Genomic DNA, 18,763 nt, shown 5'->3' with positions numbered 1-18,763 from the left:
AGTGGTCGAAACTCGGTAGATTTTCAATGTTCTTCCAAGGAAGACCCGTGGGTGGTGAGCAATTATTGGCCAGTCGCAAGACGCGACGCCACCACGTCGATGGAGGAAGCCCTCGAAGATGCTGGCGGTCCAGGCGCGTACCGGTGCTACTCGAGGAAGGACCTCACCATGGAAGCCTCGCCTGCGACAGAGGCAGCGCGCAATGGGGACCGGTAGGTGGCCACGACATCTGGCTGTGTCATGCATATCAGTTGCAGCAACACATGTGGGTGTACCTGGTCGCCCTGGTGCACGGCGGCGCTGCTGCATGTGGCCTCCTCGATTACTGTACTGCTACTAAGTGCATGCCATGCATGGACGTCTGGACACACATGAGGCGCGTGCGGTGCGACTCGTAGCGACAGGTCATCGTGTCAAGGAATCCCGCCGAAGACGATGGGAACGTCGCTTGCCATCCCCACACCAGCCTACGGTACCATTCATCGCTGGCGACGAGAGCTGCAACGATGCGTCGTGCGACAGAAGGGCCATCCGCTCGACAGCACATCTCGACTCGCAGCATGGTTGTCATGCATACGGTGGAGACGACTTGCAGAAGCTCTTGCTGAAGGTCTCCTGCGAATCCTACCGTGTTATGGTCCCACAGTGTCGACGCGACTGCGTGCAAGGAGGAGCAATCTCTCCTGCCCTAGCGTCCTGTTCCAAGAACGACTAGCGCCATCGAGACAGAAGCGTTCGAGCATGGAGTAGTATAGGTGAGCAATTACGTAGAATCGGCCTGGGCAGGGCAAGGCGGTTCGAGGCTGTCACCACTGTCGTCGGGCACCTCGGTCATGATCGCTCCGCAGTTGCCAAAGCACGCAATGGGCGCGCCGCCGTCACAGGCCGCGACGCAGACGCCCATGACGAGGAGGAAGATGAAGAGCAAGATGAGGTCCGTGTAGAAGAAGATGACGCCTTGCATGTACTCGTCCGGCGTCATGATCTGGTACATGCAGGATGCATCGAATGCAAACCACATGACGACGCCAAGCGAAAAGAACATGGTGATGATAAAGGTGGTGCCCGAGAGGAACGCTTCGCCTTGGCCGGCGTAGATCAAGCACGCAACGATACCGACGAGCGCGTAGGCAATCATAGCGGCGACCGGCGTCGAGAGCAGCACGATGCGTGGCCCGTCAACCTCGCGCTTGATCCGCGTCCGCGTGCTGAGAAACGTCATGCAGAGCACGACGAAGAAGCAAAAGACGCATGCAAAGACCGACGCGCGCGTGCGGAAGAAGAGCCCCAAGGTCGTGACCGCGATCGCTTGGAGGCTCGTAAAGATGGCCAGCATGACAAAATTGAGCGGGAACATGTACTTGACGAGGTACAGGAGAAAGAGCGCCAGCAGGGATACGATGACGCTTCCCGCGACGGCGCCGCCGCTGCCTTGGTCGGCAAAGCTCTGCAGCGACGGTGCGCACAGCGGCGAGTACGTCAAGATGATGGTCAGCAGCGACAGCAAGAGCAGCTGGAGCGTAAAGATCCCCAGTACCTTGACCCGGAAGGCGACTTGGATCGGAAGCGGCAGTGCGTTGATTGCGTACGTTGATGGGTCGTCGCCGAGGCTCGTTGCGACGGCCAAGAGCGCGTTCTGGGTCCGACGCTTCGCCGCGAGCTTGGCCTCGACGTTGCCGTAGCTATGAACGACAGGGGTCGCATGCGTGACCTCGGCATGCAGCGTGCGTAGGAAGCGGCTGCCATGGCGCTCGTCGCCCTTCTCGCCGCTGAGGGCCTCCATGACGACGATAGCATCGGGCTTCTTGGGCCGTGGGTCCCGCACGTCGATGGTGACCATCTCGGCGTCGTCGTCGCTGCAAGGCGATGCGACTGCGGGGCTACCTGCGGTCTCGGGGATCAGAGAAGATGCATCGAGGACGTCAACTTCGTCGTCGTCGCTCTGCATGAGGCTCGTCTTCATCGACGTCATGATCTCCTTTGGCCATGGTATCAGTTGGCGTCTATTTTTGGATTCATGGAATGTCGGTTAGCCGGTTGCAGGCACCCCACTCGAGAATTTGTAGTCGGTTGTTGAACCGGTTGTAGCCGGCTTGGGGCGTTGAATGTATGGCCAGCAACGGGATACTTACATTTTGTATGATAATACTGAATGCAAGTGATTTGGACGTAAAAAAAGAAGACGTCGGTCAAAGACAAAAAGCCTGCAAGTATGTCGGACCACGAAGACACGAAGGCGGGCGCCGATGGCGAGGACAAGAAGCAGACGATCACGATCCGCGTGAAGGACCAGGTACGAAGATGCGAATCTAGGACCCGAGGTTGACGTCGCTATGTGCATCTAGTCAGGCGAAGAAACCTTCTTCAAGGTCAAGCCCCACACCAAGATGGAGAAGATCTTCTCCGCGTACGCCCAGCGCAAGGGCGTGCCGGTCACGGCGCTCCGCTTCCTCTTGGACGGTACGCGCATTGCCGCGGACCAGACCCCGAAGATGGTACGGCGCCTTCCCTGCAAGCGCATCGAGGAAGCTCATGATGACGATGGTGTAGTTGGAACTCGAAGACCAGGACCAGATCGACTGCGCGCTCGAGCAGGTCGGCGGCTGCTAAGCACGAAACGAAGCCAATGCGTTGGGCAGCGCGCCCCTTACGCTTGCGCCCGTGTATGTTTTAATTGGAAGGAGCTGCCTCCTTGCGTCATGGTCTTGCATCTTGCCAAGGGGCGGGACAGAGGCGAGGTGCATGGAAGAGAAGCATGTAGTTAGCTTAAGGACCTGCGATCATGTGGGTCTTGATCCAGTTGGGCGGGTTGGTCGGGATCGTCACGAGGTCTGTGTCGAAGAGCTCGATGAACTGCTCGTTCTGGAGGCGAACCTTGGACCCGGCAAAGCGCCGGTACTCCTCAAAGATGGACGAGAGGTGCCACTGCTGGATCTTGCGGAGGCAGCCGACGACGGCGCCGGTCCGGTCGCGGCCGAGGTGGCACGTCAAAAAGAGCGGGTAGTTGGAGCGGTCGAGGAGGATGTCGAGGGCAGCGAGGACCGTCTCTTCGCTCATCGGCTCCCACGCCTTCCGGCGGCTCTCGAGCTTGGTGTTGCCGCCGAGGACGACGAGCTCGATCTCTTGCTCCTCGACGAAGCTCAAGAGCTGCGGGTTGGGCTCTTCCGGCGCGAGGTACACGATCTTGCGCAGGTTCAGGCGCTCGAGGAAGGGGAAGTTGAGCTCGTTCGGGATGCCACTGCGGTAGAGGTCCTCCTCGATCATGCCATAGTTGACCGGCGGGATGAAGTACGACATGGGCCCTTGGCTGCAAATTCCAAAAATGATTTCATTGGATAAAATCACGCAAGATACAACGCACTGATTGGTGCATTGATGGAAATTCGAACCGGCGCGCAATCTTCCCGCCTAAAGTGTAGTGAGGCCATTGCAGACACCAGCCTTCGTCCAACAGGATCAATATGCGACTGCATACATTACAAGGACTAGCTAGACACTCTGAAGCATGCAATAGCAATAGACGTAGCGGGCAGACGACGTGGACCCCACTTGGTCGGTCGCGACAACCAGTGTCAAGGTGAACAACTGCCAGCCCATGCTCCAGCGCGCAGCGTTTGATGCAATAAGTTGGCTTGGGGCATTGGCGTGTTGATCCATGCGTCTCTCCTAAACGCTCTTCAGACGGACACTGACGTCACTTGAGCCATGTTCCCCGTTATCGTCTTGGTCTGTCATCGAGCGCATCGCGTCAATCCTGACAAAAGGTAATATCCATTGCATTAGCTCGTGCGATTCCGCGATCGCGTTGTCAGTGTCACGCCGCAGCCAAGGCCTCTGGGCATGGCATCTATGTGTGCCTAAACGGGGTGTTCTATCGGCGGCGCGGTTCCCTCACCAGAGCAAGACGAATGACAGCTTTACCTATGCCATTCATCGACCTTTGGAGGTCGACGTATCTCCCGGGCAATCCGTCACAAAAGCAAGATGCATTCCATGATTCGACTATCGACTCTTCTTTACACCTCGGCGAGTCGCATGCCGTCGGGCTCTGCGTTCGTCGGGGATAGCAGCTGCGTGTGAAGCTCAGTGCACTCGACAGGCTCGCAAACAAAGCGCACGAGCAGCAACGCGGCAAGTGTCGGTGCCAGCAAAAGGACGAGGACATAGTTGTTGTTGCCGTCAAACGTATGCTGCGCGAGCGGCGTGAGCGCAAAACTGACAAGACAAAATACAAAGACAAGCAGCGTCGCCGTGCCCGAGAGGAGGCCGTAGAGTTTGCTGGGAAAGCACGCCACTACTCAGCACAACCAGCATCAACTTGACTAGAAACAGAGTTGGAACGTACTGATGTAGGCGTACTGGATCGACGTGAGCGACCCGACGCCGAGGGCCAAGAGGAGATACCCGAGCACTTGGCCGTGCAGCGAAGGCAGCATCATGGCGCCACAGAGCAACGCAAACACGAGAATCGTCACGATAGCGGCCTTGCGAAAGCCCATGCGGTCAATGAGGTAGCCCATGAGTGGCGCGAAGAGGAAGGATGCGTTGGACACAAGCGGGTACACGTAGTTGGTGTACGTGTTCTGCTCGTCGAGGTCGTCGGGCGATAAGCGCTTGACCATGTTGGGGATCGCACCGCCGACAAAGACATTGGTGAGCGTCAAGATCGCTCCGATGGAAACAAAGGCCCAGAAATCCCGACGCCGAACCTGCTGCTTGAAGCTGAGATACAGGCCTTGGAACTTGGACAACTACAGGATGGACATTTCGTCGTCAGTCGGCGAAGCATCCCACACACGTCGTTCATACATCCGCATGGGGCCGGCCCAAGGCGAGGCCAGGGATCGGCACCGAAGCAGCGACGGCCGAGACGTGCTCGACGGGATACAGGGCAAAGCAAATCACCGCGCAGAGTGCTACGAGCCCGCTACACGATTGCGTCAGTGCCGAGATGCAACCGGATACGTGTACGCATAGGCTTGGAAGAACGTGGCGCGCGCAATTGGCAGCTCGAGCAGAACGTACATGTAGCCCGAGGCGTAAAAGGCGGCGACGAGGATGCCGCAGTAGATGGACGGCGTCGCAAACAGTTCCGAGAGCTGGAGGGACGCGAAGAGAACGCCCATGCCGCCAAAGCCCACAAGGGCATATCCGGTGAGGAGAAGGCCGTCGCGCGAGTGCCGGTCGCGAGGCAGAGGTTGCCAGCGATCGTAAACTAGCATGGCAACTTAGTCGACATCGATGCCAATGTACATACGAGGGCGGCAATCGTTGTCGTGTAGCGAGGTCCAATGAGGTCGAGGGTCGCGCCAAAGACGGCTTGGCCGAGCACGACGCAGAGAAACCCTGTCGAGTAGACGTTCTGGAGCTGGACCTCTTGCTCCGGGCAGACGCGCGGCTTGTTGGACGGGCAAAGCTCGTGCCACTGATTCTCGCTCACGAGCCGCGTGTACACGGGGCCAAATCTTATGGTACATGAGAGAATTGACGAGGATAAGCGCAGTACCCGAGGACGAGGCCGCCGGACGAGAGGACTGTGACGAGTGTCGCGGCGGCAAACAGCATTTCGCGCGAAAGCGTTTTCGACTGCATGGCGCCAGTTGGGAAATGAGACCAACGGCAACCAAAGATGAGAAGAACACTGGACGGAAACGGCTCCGTATACAGTGTATTGGCATGTGGGAGAAGGAGGACCAGAGACAGGCGCGATGCTTCCACGAGGGAGCTCTCGGAGCGGGTTCTGCAGTTCCTTCGAGTCCGCGTCGGAAACGAGTCTTTTGTGGTACTGACGAGAACGCCCTTTGATGCAGAGTCGATCCTGCGTGATTCCACCAATTACACGATGCAGCATAGCGCGCTGCGTCTGGAAACATTGTGTCGGAGCCAATAATGCGAGCTGATCCGAGCCTTTACTGTGGCATTGCCATGGCTAGGACTTGAGCTACTCAAGTACAGCCGTGGTTGGATTGAAATGTGTACCTTTGTTCATGACCTGCTGAGATCGCGAGAATGGGGGAGGTATGAGCACTGGTCATTGCTCTCGTATCTGAGGCGAGCTATCATCGTTGGCTCGGCGGAGGAACTCGACACAATGGTTGCATACTATCGTAGCCTCCTCCTTTCTCTATTGGAATTGCCACCGCCACACTATTACATTCTCTGATGATCCAGCTCTTTATTGGCCTCGATGCGTGCCCACGTCATACAGTACAGGCACAGCGTTGCACCCGAATGCACCCTAAAGATCCTTGAACGGGTAAAGCGCTGGGGATGTCATCATGGGATGTCACGTTACTTCAATAGATAAGGAATCGTGCGACAGCCTACACAAGGCGACCGCCGACTTGGGGCTCGAGGCAGTCGATGATGTCGTCGTGCTCGAGCTCGACCGCGGCGATTGTCGCGTCGCCAGGAAGACGCTTGCCGTCGACGTAGAAACGATAATGGTCCGATGGAACCTTCTTCATCTTGGAAAACTCCTCAAAGACGCGGCTCAAAAGCGCAGTTGGCTTGACGCGAAGCAGCACGATGTCGCCGTTGCCGTCGCGAAGCTGGAGCGAGATGGGTTTGACCTTGGCAGCACACGGCTGCTGCTCGACGGGCACTCTCGCGGCTTCTGGCGTTACGGGCTGAGCCATGGGTCGAGTGTTCTTGCTTTTTGGCACCGAGAGGGAAGGCCGCTTGCCTCCGGCAATGGATAACGTGCGGCTTTGGACGCGAGTTGCATGCGCCCGTGCAACGCTCGTAGCGCAAGGCTCGGGCTTGATCTTTCGGTCAACGGCTTGGCTAAAGAGGCGCGTCGGGAGGCCCTTCCCGATTTGTCCAAACTGAGACTGGGAGATTCGAAAGGGGGATGACGCGACTTGGCCATGTTGCTTGTGGGAGCTTGCATCGGCCGGCGCAGTGCGGGAAAAAGGCATCGACTGCTTGACCTCTTCGACGAGGGGCTCCTGCGAATCTTCAATTTGGGCTGGCGCGATCACGGGCTTCTCTGAGGCCAAGCTTCTCGATGGCAGATGCACAGACGAGTAAAAAGCGTCGTGGCGTTGCAGTAATGGGGTCTCGGCGTCGTCGACTGAGGGCCGCGGAACGGGACTCGATGGTACGGATTCGCCACCAGATGCAAAGCCGATCGGTTCGACTGGTGCAGCGAAGGCCAATGGCATGGCCTGGAGTGCATTTGGCGCTGCAATGGCCACGATGGGCTCCCCCACGAGGCCGGGCAGCGCATCTGGCCCACCTTGAACCTCCTGAGATGAATCGTCAGCCGACGACTCCTCGTTGCCCGACTCGACCAGCCCTTGCACTGATGCGTCCTGACCAAGCCACTGCAACGCCACAACATCTTCGCGCGCGTCTTCCACGCCGTGGGATGTACTGGCGAGGGCTTCAAGCCCGTCACCTTGGGGTTCAAGCACGTCGGGCGGATGATCGAGGTCTTCCTCTTCGCCGCGCGCATCCATGGAAGGCAATGGTGCGATCCAGCCTTGGTCCGGCGTCGTTGGCGTCGCCTCTTCCTCGGGGTCGTCCATCACGAGCACATGGCCTGCGACGCGAGGCCGAACGCCGCCTCGTATACGCTCGCGGGCGGCGACTCGAAGGCCGTGCGCCGCTTCGGCGTCGGCTGGATGACGAATTGCGGCGTCATGGGCTCGGGCCGCTTCTTCGTCGACTTGGCCTCCGGGACGAAGGCCGTCTCTGGCAGCGGCAATGACATGGCTTGCGGGTTTGCCAGCAAAAAGATTTGTGAGCGATCTTTGCTCCGTATCCGGAATAATCCGGATATTGCACTTCAAATCGGCACATGCCACGATGTCGTTCGCGCCTTGTGATCTTCGCTATCCTAAATGCGATTGCCTTGATCAGGTGCATGGACGTATTGCAACGTCTTCGACTGCCGCAACAGCAGTGAGTCAGCACTGCGCTAACGTCCCCGACAGTACTGACGACGGAAGAAAAGCACGTTGGCGTGGAGCTTGTGGGCTTGCGATAGCTCACTTGTGTACTGGTGCTAGACGAAGTTACTTGATACTCCTCAACCCCACGAGCGAGCATAGATACCAGCTTTGCGGGAACCACTACAAAACTGGTTCATGTCATATACTAGTATGCTACAAATATACCTGTTTGTCCCTCGCTTCGCGATGCGTGCGAGGCTTGCAAATCCCGACACCTCTACTTCGGCACATGCCGCGCGCAGGAAATGCCGAATGTACGCTTGGCGCATTCGGCACGTCCCTCTTAAATGTGGCATGTTTTCCGGGGGCAAATAATAATAAAATCATGGCCTTTTTATTTCAGGATCACCGTATTCATATTATTATTTAATATCATCATTTGCTCACCACGTTTTTATTCTATTTTCGTCCGCACTACAAAACTACGACCGCGCACAATAATCTGAATTTAATTTTCGTCGTGTTGACTCGACATTTGAATACCGTCAATAATTAAAATACACGTGTGCATCACGGGACATGGGAAGTGCGTCACCGGAATCTGCGGCGTCTGATTGGTTCATTTTCCGGACGCGATCGCGGGCTGCCATGTCCATTTGCGAATTGACGATGATCAAGACGACGTACCTCGTGCTCTTCAACGTGGCGAGCTGCCTCGGCTGGGCGTACGTGCTCGGCCAGACGCTTCAGCAGCTCTACGCTGACAAGGACGTCGCGACGACGTCCGCGGGCCTCTGGGACCTCATCGGCGAGCCGCTCAAGATCGTCCAGACCATGGCCATCATGGAGGTTGTCCACGCCCTCATTGGCCTCGTGCGCTCGCCCGTCGGCTCGACCTTTATGCAAGGTACATCATGGCGCATGCATGGCCATCGTGCGCTCTTATCTCATGCTGTGATTTGCTAGTGAGCTCGCGCCTGTGGCTTGTGTGGGCCATCAACGTGCTCTGCCCCGAGTCGCGCACCCATTGGGGCTTTGTCTTGATGGTCGCGAGGTACTTGTGTCATATGCTGCATGAGCTAGCAACCCATCGCATTTGTAGCTGGGGCCTCGTTGAAGTCCCGCGCTATGCGTTCTACGCGCTCAACTTGCTCGACGCGGTGCCCGACTGGCTCTTCTTCCTCCGCTACCACTTGTTCATGGTGCTCTACCCGAGCGGTGTCACCGGTATGCCACCTTCCTCGTCGTATCTCGTGATGCTCATGCGGTCTAGGCGAGGTCACGTGCATGCTCAAGGCGCTGCCGCTTCTCTCGACGGGCGCGTACTCGATCACGATGCCCAACACCCACAACATTGCCGTCTCGCTCTACGTCATCGTGCTCCTCACGCTTGTTGTCTACGTGCCGGGCCTCCCGGTCATGTACACGCACATGAACGTCCAGCGCAAGCGCGCGTACGCCAAGAAGAACGAGACCAAGTCCATCAAGAAAGACTAATCTCTCTTCAACACGGGGTTGCAACATGTCTCGCCGCCGTGTTTTTTAACCCTCCCACGCCGGCAAAGGCAAGGCGGCTGGAGTCGTCCTCCACAGGGTCCAGCAGCCAAGTCGAGGCAGTCCATCCGCCCATTGGTCTCTTAGCGCATGCACCCGCCACGGTAGAACGCATCTCGTGCATCTTGCCTCTGGTGTATCTCGCACGAGCTGGTACAAATGCAGATGCGTCTATTATGTCTTTGCGTCGTCTTCGATCGACGACGCGTCGTCACGCGATCGTTAATCGCTCTACAAACCAAAGCGTCGTCTACTTCAAATCCAAAAGCTCGTGGTCGGCGAGGACGCCTCGGACGTCATCGATGACGCGCTTCATGAGCTCTTGGGCCTTCTGGAGGTGCGCGAGCGCGTCGGCTTCGGGCTTGCCGTTGGCCATGCCCGTGAGGATCATCGACCGCTTCGGCACTGACCCGAGCGCCGACATGACGCCTTTCCGAATGAGCCACGGGTGGCGCGACCCAAGCGTCGTCTCGTACGCTAATACGCAACCAGGTCACATCTAGTACTACCGGAGATGCCATCGTACCTTTGGACATGGACGGCCCGAGGTCGTCGACGTCGCCTTCGACAAAGCAGAGGCGGAGCGTCGCCTCGACAAAGTCCAGAAACCACAAGAGCCGCAAGACGCCACTACGCCACGTATGAGCCAACGATACATCAAACGCACGCGCGATGTACCGGCTCACGGACGGATTCTTCTTGCCGCCGATGGTCGCGAGGCCCGCGGCGACTTCGTTGTCAATGACGCGGCGGAGCGGCGGCTTGCGGCTGCGCCACGATGACACGCCGTCGTCGTCACCAATGAGCGCGGCGTTCGTGCACAAGCTCGCGTCGATCGCAATCATGTAGCCGGCGACCGTGCTCGCTGCGAACGCCGTCGCCTTGCCTAAAAGCACGAGCATCTTGGCCGTCTCGGCGCACACGTCAAGGTACGCGGCCACGTTGACACCCTGCGCGTCACACGCTCCATACGACATGGAATCATCGTGTAAGTGTTCGGTACCGTGTCCTTTGAGGTGCACTCGACGAGGCTCTCGACGAGGGCTTCGAGGTGGAACGTGTCGAGTTCGTCTTCCGAGTTGGGCTCGTGCACCGCGATGACAGGCGCAACGACGACGACTACAACACCATTCGATCGACATGCCAAGTGCAATCATCTCGGATGAAGAAAGTGTACCTGGTTCGAGTCCGTGCACGCTCGGCGGGGCGACCGACGGGCGCAATGGCGCCGTGTTGCGCCAGTCGCTCGACTTCGTCCAGAAGGACGAGACCTACGAGCGCAGCGACAAAGACGTCGAGGCGCACGAGGCGGTGTAGCACTTGGCGCGCAATGTCGGTGCCAAAAAAGAGCAACGGGTACTTGTCAATATTCGCGTGCAGACTGTGCCCGGGCACGGCCACGCGCAGCAGCAGCACGAGGCAGAAGAAGCCAAAGACCGTATAGTGCCGCGTGCGCAGGAGCCGCAGCGGGGCCTCGCTTTGGGCGCGAGCGTGGCGCAGAGATACGAGGCGCCATCGAGGGCGAGAGCACATCGTCGTGGGCGCTCGCGGCCGCGGCCGGCGCGGCCTCCATCTTGGTTGCAAAGTAGCTGCGCGCGCACGGATCGCAGACGCGTGCGCCACGACGGCCGCGGTCGTGCTTGATGTTGCCCTTCTTATCGCGGTGCACGAGGCCCATGTCGCTGAGGCGCAAGCGGCTCTTGGAGCAGTCGTTGCACACCTTGCGATTGCACGCTTTGCAGCGGTGCTTGAATCGCACGAGTGAAAAGTGGCGTTGGCACACGGGGCATTCGTGGTAGTTTTCAGCGAGCGGCGGTTCGTCGTCCAACGACCCGAGCGCACGGAGGATAGGCGTCGGCGGCTCGCTCGGGCGGCGCATCGGTGTTCGCGGCGGCGTACTCGGGTTGCGTGTCGGCGTACTCGGGTTGCGTGGCGGCGTCGCTGGCGTCCGTGTCGGCGTGCTCGGTCGGCGCGGCGGCGTCATGGGTCGCAGCAGCGGCGACGAAGGGCTGAGCTCGGGCGAGCTCATGAGGCGGCTGCGGCGAATCTCCAAATCTTGCTATTTTGAGGCGTTGCTCACGTGAGAAACACGCGTTATCTTGCTTTTTGTATACTTTGACCTTCGACAACCCAACTCGACGCCAGCGGCAGAGAGGTCGGCGTGGGCGGACGAGCATCGATCGCGTGCTCGACTGCCACGCGACGGATAGACACTACGACCGGCAATTGCCCATCGCCAACGGCAAAGTCACCAAGTGCAAAGTCAGTAGGGTGTGAGATGCAGAGGCGCTGGATGTAATTTACAGTCGTCACGCGTGCATCACGAGGTAAGCGAGAGACCAATAGCCCTTGTTTGGTCCCTGGCTGCATCCGAGACGTCGGCAAGTCCGACCGACGAGGCGTCGCTGACGCTAATACTGTAGTACAGCTACTAGCCCACCTTGTGCCAACTGTGTTGCGGACCTGTGCGCGGTTGTCACTTGAGGAAAGTAGCCAAGCGGGCGGCGGTATAGAAAGGCTGTGTTCCCAAAGGGCATCCCCGCTGCCAGCATCTTGATCGTCGACGTGAATCGCAAGTGCACAGACATTTAGGAAGAACGGACGTGATCAGTAGGGGCATGTCCTACTACGCGATGGCCTGCGCCGGTGGAAGCGTCCGACACACGCCGCGAGGCGAGCCTTGAGACTGCCCTCACAGTAAAGTGCATGCATCTGCAACGCAAAGCTTGCAAGTCCTGCGTCTGTCCCTCCATCGAGGTCAGAAGCGTGGCTGGAGGCAGGCTTGACTTGTCGCCAACACGACCGCTAGCGTTCCCAGCCTGCTCCCACATGGACATAGCTCGACCAGATCGACTTCCCGCTGCTCTAGTAAGCCGCAACCCATGACATGTCCGTCCCTCCCACGATCCCACAGCATACTGGAATCTCACAGAAGACGGCAGCTTCAATCGCCCTACACATATCGCATGTGGTCGTTGAAATTACCGCAGCGCCGTTGGTCTAGGGCGGCTGATGGGACGATTTGACGCATGGAGACCACAATGCCCACCGAGCACGTAGCCGCAGCTCATCAACTATTCGTGCCCACGTCTGGACGAGCAACGGAGCGTCGGCTCGTTTTTCTGGTGGCGTTGGCGGCTGCGCAACCACGCGGGAGCTATTCCTTGCCCCATCACGCGTAATCGCCCATGTCGACGCTACCCATGGGCTCGTCGCCATAGACACGCATGAGCTTATCGACGACCTTAAGCCCTCGACGGGATGGCGATGCATGCGTCCATGCTGGTCATGCCATCAGCGGTCGGACTACTGCAACCGGTTAAGATACCGGTCGCGTCAACTTCGCGAGCCTTCGTGCCAAGATTTGGCTTGCGTCTTCGCCGCCTCTTTGATTGGCTGTTTTTACGCCAATCCCCACGTCGTATCTTAAATAGCTTGGTCTTTGTAGGAACGCGACGCGTGTCGGTTCGCGCATTGATTGGCTATTATTTAATCCAGTCGCAATTGATTGGCCAAACATCACAGCGCGGGTTCTGTGGTGAAATTATAATTCGGTCGACTTCATCATTCTGCAAGTCGAACCACCGAGCCACAGACGACGATGATGACGATGCTGACGACGACGATGCGCTCGACGATGACCAAGGCGCTGCGCCTGCCGACGCGGACTCTCGGCGCCGCGGGCCCCGTGCGCATGTACCACGAGAACATCATCGACCACTACGAGAACCCGCGCAACGTGGGCGCGCTCGACAAGAAGTCGACCAACGTGGGCACTGGCCTCGTGGGCGCGCCGGCCTGCGGCGATGTCATGAAGCTCCAGATCGAAGTGGACGAGCATGGCACGATCGTCGACTCCAAGTTTAAGACGTTTGGCTGCGGCTCGGCGATTGCGTCCTCGTCGGTCGCGACCGAGTGGCTCAAGGGCAAGAACATCGACGATTGCCTCAAGATCAAGAACACGGACATTGCGAGCCATTTGAAGCTGCCGCCCGTCAAGCTCCACTGCAGCATGCTTGCCGAAGACGCCATCAAGGCCGCGGTCAACGACTACAAGAAGAAGCAGCAAAAGGCCTCGGCGTAAATGATGCATCCTTCTCTATTATCATATCTTCAGTTTAGTGTAACACATATTTCCCTTTTCAATCCACGTTTTCCACTTGTACTCCGCTTTCGATGATGCGCCCTTCGCGGCCCATCGCACGCTTTTAACGACCTCTTCCAGGCACCTGGCGCGCATCCTCTTCGACAACTCGCATGTCCCTGTGGCATGCAGCTCGTTCGCCAGTATGCACCGAAGGAAATCCGTGACGACGATTGCTGACCGCACGACGATCGCTCACCAAAAACAGACGCCTTCACCGAACATCCGTCGGAACACCGAGGCGCGCAGTATAAAAACGCAGCCTTTTGAACTTGGGCCTGTCCGATCATCCATCCAAGATCAAAGATCCAAGATGGAGCTAATGACGTTGGCTGTGACTGCTGGTCGTGCGCGCCGCCTTGGAGGCCGTGGCTGCCTTCTTTTGCTTCTTGCTCGGCACGGTGCTCAAGCTGTCGACGACTTGGGTGGGCCCGAGCTCGGCCTGGACGCGGATCACACCGCTTTTCGAGCGCGTCACGACGGGGCCGTCGACGATCTCGTGGGGGTTGAGACGCGCTTGGTACACGGACCGCGTCACGTGCGTGCGCCACTCCTGCACCGCGAGCGCCTGCGCCTCGGCGGTCGAGAGGCGTAAGAGCCTAAGACGACGAGGTTGATGAGAAGCGATCAGACATGAAAGCAGCAGAGACCGAAAGCGTGGGTCAGCGAGTAGCACGCTCGATGCGGCCCACTCGACGTATTGCTGCGACGGCTGGAGGTGGTCGTTCTCGTGGTACGTGTATATGGTCGATTCAAAGTGTTCATGCGCAGCGGCCGCGCGTCCGGCAGACCACGAAGATGCGCCGGCAATGATGCGATCGTCTCTTCGATGAAGCGGAGGTTGGGCGGGACCTCGGCGCGCAGGCGGCTCTCGAGGCTCCGATGTGTTGTTGTTGTTGCCATGCTTGTTCAAAAACTGTCGTTTCACGTCCCTTCGAGTCCGCGATCATGCCCACATGCTTGCAAGTTGGTACGCTTGCACGAGAAGAAGTCAGACCAAGGTCCCTGGTACCGGGTCCAACCATCATCGATGCCCCCAGCGCTTGGCTTGGTCCAGGGTCATCCTCTCGTACGCTCAGCTGCTTGCAGTATTGCTAGCGGCCACGCAAGGGCACCGCGAGGACTATTTAGTGCAGTGCAAGAAGACACTTGTCTCCTCCATCTCGCTACCGGAACGCGCTACGTCGACCGATGACCGCAGGAAATGGTTCACTGTTGCCTGCGTCCAAGGTTGGCACTGGTGGTGGGATTGCGTCATCTTTTTCGCGAGCATGCTAGTACTACTAGCCAATCAACGAGGCGGTGCCATGGGCGTTTCTGATTGGTCGGTCGTTGCAGATAAGGGGACAGACGATGGCGAGCACGCGCTGCCCGCAGTGCTACCTCGGCAAGTGCAAGGTGCACGTCGCGGCCGCCGGCGCCGTCTCGGCCAAGGAGCTCGCGCTCCAGCGCATGTACGACACGATGGTCGGCAGCCAGCTGGCCAAGCTGCGCAAGGAGACGAGCGAAGCCACGCTCGAAGCCAAGTCGTCCAAGTACAAGGACGACCTCGACAAGGTCCGCGAGAAGAAACGCAAATCGTCCAAAAAATCTTCGTCGAAAGCCAAGGATGTGCACAGCGGCAGCGGCCTCAACCCGCAGGCGCTTGCGGCCATTTGCAGCAGCGACTCGGAGGACGAGGCCAAGCGCGCGAAGAAGAGCAGCAAGAAAAAGGCCAAGAAGAGCAAGGACAGCAAAAAGAAGAAGCGAAAACGGTACGACAGCAGCGGCAGTAGTGATAGCAGCGACAGCGACGACGGCCGCGCGGCCAAGAAGCACCACAAGCGCCGCGACTAAGGCGGCCGCCGTTGCAAGAAAAGGTTTGTAAAGCCAACGAACAGTTGGAGATTGCTTGTCAAACACTGAAGGACGATAAGACTACGTCAAAAACATAGTCTTATTGTCAGTAAAACGAGCGACGACTTACGTACGGCAAACACTTTGCATATCAACGCGAATCCACTCATGCTTCCTAACAGGATGGCTAGAGAAGGTTGCTTCGTAGGCAGTCCTGTACTAGTACGGTACAGCCGAGCTGAGGCCCACGTCCTAGTATGCGAGGAGGAGACTCGATGACGCAAACATGCCAAGCTGGTCAATATCGTCATCGAAATATGCAATGAATACGCAAGACCAGAATGGAGCGCAGATGATCCGAACCCACAGCCAGTCAAGGACATCACAGACAAGTTGTGTGTCAAGGGCATCAAAGACAAGTCGCCGCTCGCACCACCATGTCCTATTGGTACTACACGAGATGCTCCCTGCCTTTAACAACGTCTTGTGTGCATAGAGACACCGCTCCTTCGGCAACGACAGCGTCTTATTTATAAAGAAACGATTGAGGATGGTCGAGGCTCCCAGTCAGCGCAACATCGTGGGCAGTGACAACGATAGAAAGATAGCGCATGTTTACGTCGGGCCGCACGCACAAACGAAGCGCGTCTTGAGCAAGATGCAGTTCTTGTTGACGGGGTGGTCGGACGGCAGTGTGCCGCCATCAATGTGGCTGCCATTAAAGTAGCAGCCCGGACCCTCGCAGTAGCAACGAAGACTATGGAAGCGGCAGTCGTCGTCGTTCGAGCACCCGTCGAGGTGCACGACTGGCTCGGACGCATTCAGCGGAAACTTGAACTTGCCAAGGACCGGGAAATGATCCGAAAGGTCCACGAGGGCCAAGGACGCGTTGTCGGCCGACGACGGCAAGAACGATGGGCCGCTCCACGGTACCGGAAACGCCGCCGGCACTTGGTTGACGATTGACTCGAGCGTCGGCGCACCGATCGGCTGCTGGTACGGTACTACACAAGGGAATTTTAGACTCTCATGACAACGACAAAGACGGTGACGGACGCTCGGCGTACAAGACGTAGTCGAGCCACTCGGACGGACAGCACGGACAAAAACACATGGCCGACGACGGGTCGCGAAACACTTGGCTCGAGGTAATCGTCGTAGTATTCAATCCTTGCGTGCCACACGTGAGGCGTGTGAGGTAGTTGGGCGTGTACAGTTTGTCCTACGTTTCTATGGTCATTCACGCATCCTCCATTGCGTAGGAGTGTACATGGAGGGGACCCCAGCTTGCCACGTACTGGTCGAGGCACTTGCCCGACTTGGCTGCGCCGTCTCGGCCCACGAGCACGTTGAGATGCGGACTAGACACGAACCGCTCATCGACTCGAATTTGTGAATAAGAGACACGTGTACTCGCTGGTGAAGAGCTCGCTGCCCACGCGCGTCGGCGTCGTCGCGTGCAAGAGGCGCACAAGGTTCGACACCTCGTCCGGGAACGAGTGGTTGTCGACGTTAAAGTCGCCAGCAAACACCATCGGCTACCAGCGCATCGTATTCCTTGTCGTCGATGCAAGAGGAGCGTCGTACCTCGGTATGTGGAATCGCCAGCGCTTGAGCAAAGGCGTAAAACTGGATGCGGCAAAAAAATCCGACAATGCAAAATGGAGAGACGACATGGTACCTGCTGCGCTTGCTTGATGCGGTCTTCCATGCCTTCTTTTGTCGACCACGCCTACGCATGACGGATGAAGAAACATCGTACTAGCTGCAAGCGCCCATGTACTACCTGCATGTGCGTCGCAAAGACGTTGAAGGCTTTCGAGACGCCATGGACGGTCTTGTTGACACGTGCGTACTTGACGCCTTTCGCTGCAAGGCAGTCCGAGTAGTGGCATGCACCGCGGTAGATGTGCTGGGCCTCGCGGAGAATCGGCCACTTGGACACGATGAGCACGCCGCCATTGATCAAGCTACACAAGGAGGCGCCGCGTGGTGAGGAGTCGTTGATGGCATGGTGCACCTCGTGAACGGGTCCGTCTCGGCAAGGATCGTCGTATGGTAGAGGTATCCTGCTTTAGTGAAGGCCTCGAGCATGACGTTGCGGTCCGACTCGATGTCGCTCTCGGCGAAGGTCACGACGTCGACACCGCCGCACGAGTGCGGGCACAGCGTCAGAATCGACTGCGGAATGCGCGCAAGGCGCTCGGCCTGGCCGTCGTGTGACACTGCATATGGCCGGTCAAAGATGTTGTACTAGCCGAGAGATGCGTCATGTCGCCATGAAGCCCCATAGATGCTTACCTGGAGAACGTTGAACGTCATAAAGGGCGGGGATGGCGGCGACGGCGGCGGGAACGGCGAGATGCCTGACGTCGTCACGAGGAAGAAGATGAGGCCCATGAAGACGATGCCCATGGACGCGAGGAACATGCGCCGGTGCTCATGCCACACGGCGACCACATGGGCGCTGACCGCGGCCATCACAAAAATCAAAGATTCGCCGGAATGCGGATTGCATCCGGATACGACGCCCATCGCGGTATCCGGACAATAAACGAAGTGATTTATTGCACACACCCATTCCCAGGTCTCGTCGGATCGTGCTGCACGCTATGCAGATGCTGCGCTAGGCCACGTCCTTGCATCCCGGTACAATATCGAATTAGTGCTCTATAAGTATGCGAAGCTCCACACACGGCATCGCAGTCCATCATCGACGTGCAAGCGCTGTCCACGGACGTCTCATAATTGCAATAATTGTGCCAACCTCTCACATATAATCAATTGCAATATTGCACAGTAAATTCGCCACCCAACGTCGTATGCAATAAAAGAGGTTTCCACGCCAAATTGCTCTGCGCACCAATAGGTTTTATATGGGTGGGTCTTAAAATTTGATTTTATAATAATTGACCGCATGCGCAAGGCAGCGCCCCCGCTGGCCGGCCCGGCCTTCTCGCCCAAGCAGATTGCGCGCTTCTACTTTACCAAGCTCGGCGAAGGCTCGGTCGTCGACACGAAGACGGGCGTGACCAAGGTTACCGATCGCTACCAGTGTCTCCACTGCGCGTCACCGCACATCGTGACGATTCAGCGCAACGCGGGCTACAACAACCTCGCGCAGCACGTGTATTCACAGCACAAGGACTACGCTGCGCTCATGTCGTCGTCGCCGCTGCCGACTGCCGCCACGGACCGGCCATCCGTCGCCACGGACCGGCCGACCTCGGTGCGGTCCAAGGCGTCCCTCGGGGCGACCGTCCACAACTACCTCGACTGGATCGTCCGCGCGCACTTGCCATTGGACTTTTGCCCGAGATAGCGCACGCCC

General features: G+C 58.1%; 12 protein-coding genes across 12 annotated transcripts; 5 read left to right on the top strand and 7 right to left on the bottom strand.

Annotated features, from left to right (window-relative positions):
- Positions 1-734: 734 nt before the first annotated feature.
- SPRG_10889 (hypothetical protein) lies at positions 735-1,979 on the bottom strand. Its single transcript, XM_012349848.1, has one exon. The coding sequence runs from the start codon at positions 1,970-1,972 to the stop codon at positions 764-766; it is 1,209 nt and encodes a 402-aa protein (XP_012205238.1). The 5' UTR covers positions 1,973-1,979; the 3' UTR covers positions 735-763.
- Positions 1,980-2,183: 204 nt separating this feature from the next.
- SPRG_10888 (hypothetical protein) lies at positions 2,184-2,677 on the top strand. Its single transcript, XM_012349847.1, has 3 exons — positions 2,184-2,293; positions 2,346-2,495; positions 2,551-2,677. The coding sequence occupies exons 1-3, from the start codon at positions 2,213-2,215 to the stop codon at positions 2,608-2,610; spliced, it is 291 nt and encodes a 96-aa protein (XP_012205237.1). The 5' UTR covers positions 2,184-2,212; the 3' UTR covers positions 2,611-2,677.
- A 67-nt stretch (positions 2,678-2,744) lies between these two features.
- Positions 2,745-3,309, bottom strand: SPRG_10887 (hypothetical protein). Its single transcript, XM_012349846.1, has one exon. The coding sequence runs from the start codon at positions 3,295-3,297 to the stop codon at positions 2,767-2,769; it is 531 nt and encodes a 176-aa protein (XP_012205236.1). The 5' UTR covers positions 3,298-3,309; the 3' UTR covers positions 2,745-2,766.
- Positions 3,310-4,016: 707 nt separating this feature from the next.
- On the bottom strand, positions 4,017-5,592 carry SPRG_10886 (hypothetical protein; the record flags this gene model as incomplete). Its single annotated transcript, XM_012349845.1, has 6 exons — positions 4,017-4,294; positions 4,346-4,751; positions 4,810-4,927; positions 4,972-5,215; positions 5,254-5,465; positions 5,507-5,592. 6 exons carry the CDS (start codon positions 5,590-5,592, stop codon positions 4,017-4,019), a joined length of 1,344 nt encoding a protein of 447 aa, XP_012205235.1.
- A 731-nt stretch (positions 5,593-6,323) lies between these two features.
- Positions 6,324-7,648, bottom strand: SPRG_10885 (hypothetical protein; the record flags this gene model as incomplete). Its single annotated transcript, XM_012349844.1, has 2 exons — positions 6,324-7,517; positions 7,580-7,648. 2 exons carry the CDS (start codon positions 7,646-7,648, stop codon positions 6,324-6,326), a joined length of 1,263 nt encoding a protein of 420 aa, XP_012205234.1.
- Positions 7,649-8,556: 908 nt separating this feature from the next.
- SPRG_10884 (hypothetical protein) lies at positions 8,557-9,430 on the top strand. The gene is made up of 4 exons (XM_012349843.1): positions 8,557-8,805; positions 8,865-8,952; positions 9,001-9,125; positions 9,172-9,430. The coding sequence occupies exons 1-4, from the start codon at positions 8,568-8,570 to the stop codon at positions 9,393-9,395; spliced, it is 675 nt and encodes a 224-aa protein (XP_012205233.1). The 5' UTR covers positions 8,557-8,567; the 3' UTR covers positions 9,396-9,430.
- Positions 9,431-9,702: 272 nt separating this feature from the next.
- Positions 9,703-11,577, bottom strand: SPRG_10883 (hypothetical protein; the record flags this gene model as incomplete). Its single annotated transcript, XM_012349842.1, has 7 exons — positions 10,984-11,577; positions 10,773-10,925; positions 10,630-10,723; positions 10,456-10,571; positions 10,131-10,402; positions 9,979-10,082; positions 9,703-9,929 (listed from the first exon to the last, which is right to left on the bottom strand). Exons 1-7 carry the CDS (start codon positions 11,479-11,481, stop codon positions 9,703-9,705), a joined length of 1,464 nt encoding a protein of 487 aa, XP_012205232.1. The 5' UTR covers positions 11,482-11,577.
- Positions 11,578-13,012: 1,435 nt separating this feature from the next.
- On the top strand, positions 13,013-13,623 carry SPRG_10882 (iron-sulfur cluster assembly enzyme ISCU). Its single transcript, XM_012349841.1, has one exon. The coding sequence runs from the start codon at positions 13,054-13,056 to the stop codon at positions 13,534-13,536; it is 483 nt and encodes a 160-aa protein (XP_012205231.1). The 5' UTR covers positions 13,013-13,053; the 3' UTR covers positions 13,537-13,623.
- A 292-nt stretch (positions 13,624-13,915) lies between these two features.
- Positions 13,916-14,499, bottom strand: SPRG_10881 (hypothetical protein; the record flags this gene model as incomplete). The annotated part of the gene is made up of 3 exons (XM_012349840.1): positions 13,916-14,195; positions 14,247-14,323; positions 14,449-14,499. 3 exons carry the CDS (start codon positions 14,497-14,499, stop codon positions 13,916-13,918), a joined length of 408 nt encoding a protein of 135 aa, XP_012205230.1.
- Positions 14,500-14,919: 420 nt separating this feature from the next.
- Positions 14,920-15,593, top strand: SPRG_10880 (hypothetical protein). The gene has a single exon (XM_012349839.1). It carries the CDS (start codon positions 14,950-14,952, stop codon positions 15,430-15,432), a length of 483 nt encoding a protein of 160 aa, XP_012205229.1. The 5' UTR covers positions 14,920-14,949; the 3' UTR covers positions 15,433-15,593.
- Positions 15,594-15,944: 351 nt separating this feature from the next.
- SPRG_10879 (hypothetical protein) lies at positions 15,945-17,913 on the bottom strand (the record flags this gene model as incomplete). Its single annotated transcript, XM_012349838.1, has 9 exons — positions 15,945-16,436; positions 16,489-16,654; positions 16,703-16,793; positions 16,846-16,970; positions 17,020-17,061; positions 17,114-17,164; positions 17,219-17,402; positions 17,453-17,685; positions 17,734-17,913. The coding sequence occupies 9 exons, from the start codon at positions 17,911-17,913 to the stop codon at positions 16,048-16,050; spliced, it is 1,461 nt and encodes a 486-aa protein (XP_012205228.1). The 3' UTR covers positions 15,945-16,047.
- Positions 17,914-18,349: 436 nt separating this feature from the next.
- Positions 18,350-18,754, top strand: SPRG_10878 (hypothetical protein; the record flags this gene model as incomplete). The annotated part of the gene is made up of 1 exon (XM_012349837.1): positions 18,350-18,754. One exon carries the CDS (start codon positions 18,350-18,352, stop codon positions 18,752-18,754), a length of 405 nt encoding a protein of 134 aa, XP_012205227.1.
- Between the last annotated feature and the right edge of the window lie 9 nt (positions 18,755-18,763).

The sequence above is a fragment of the Saprolegnia parasitica genome, assembly GCF_000151545.1.
Source record: "Saprolegnia parasitica CBS 223.65 unplaced genomic scaffold supercont2.58, whole genome shotgun sequence".
In the NCBI taxonomy this organism is placed as follows: Eukaryota; Oomycota; class Saprolegniomycetes; order Saprolegniales; family Saprolegniaceae; genus Saprolegnia; species Saprolegnia parasitica.
Note: the sequence above shows the minus strand (reverse complement) of the source record. Positions and strands in the feature narration are given on the sequence as shown.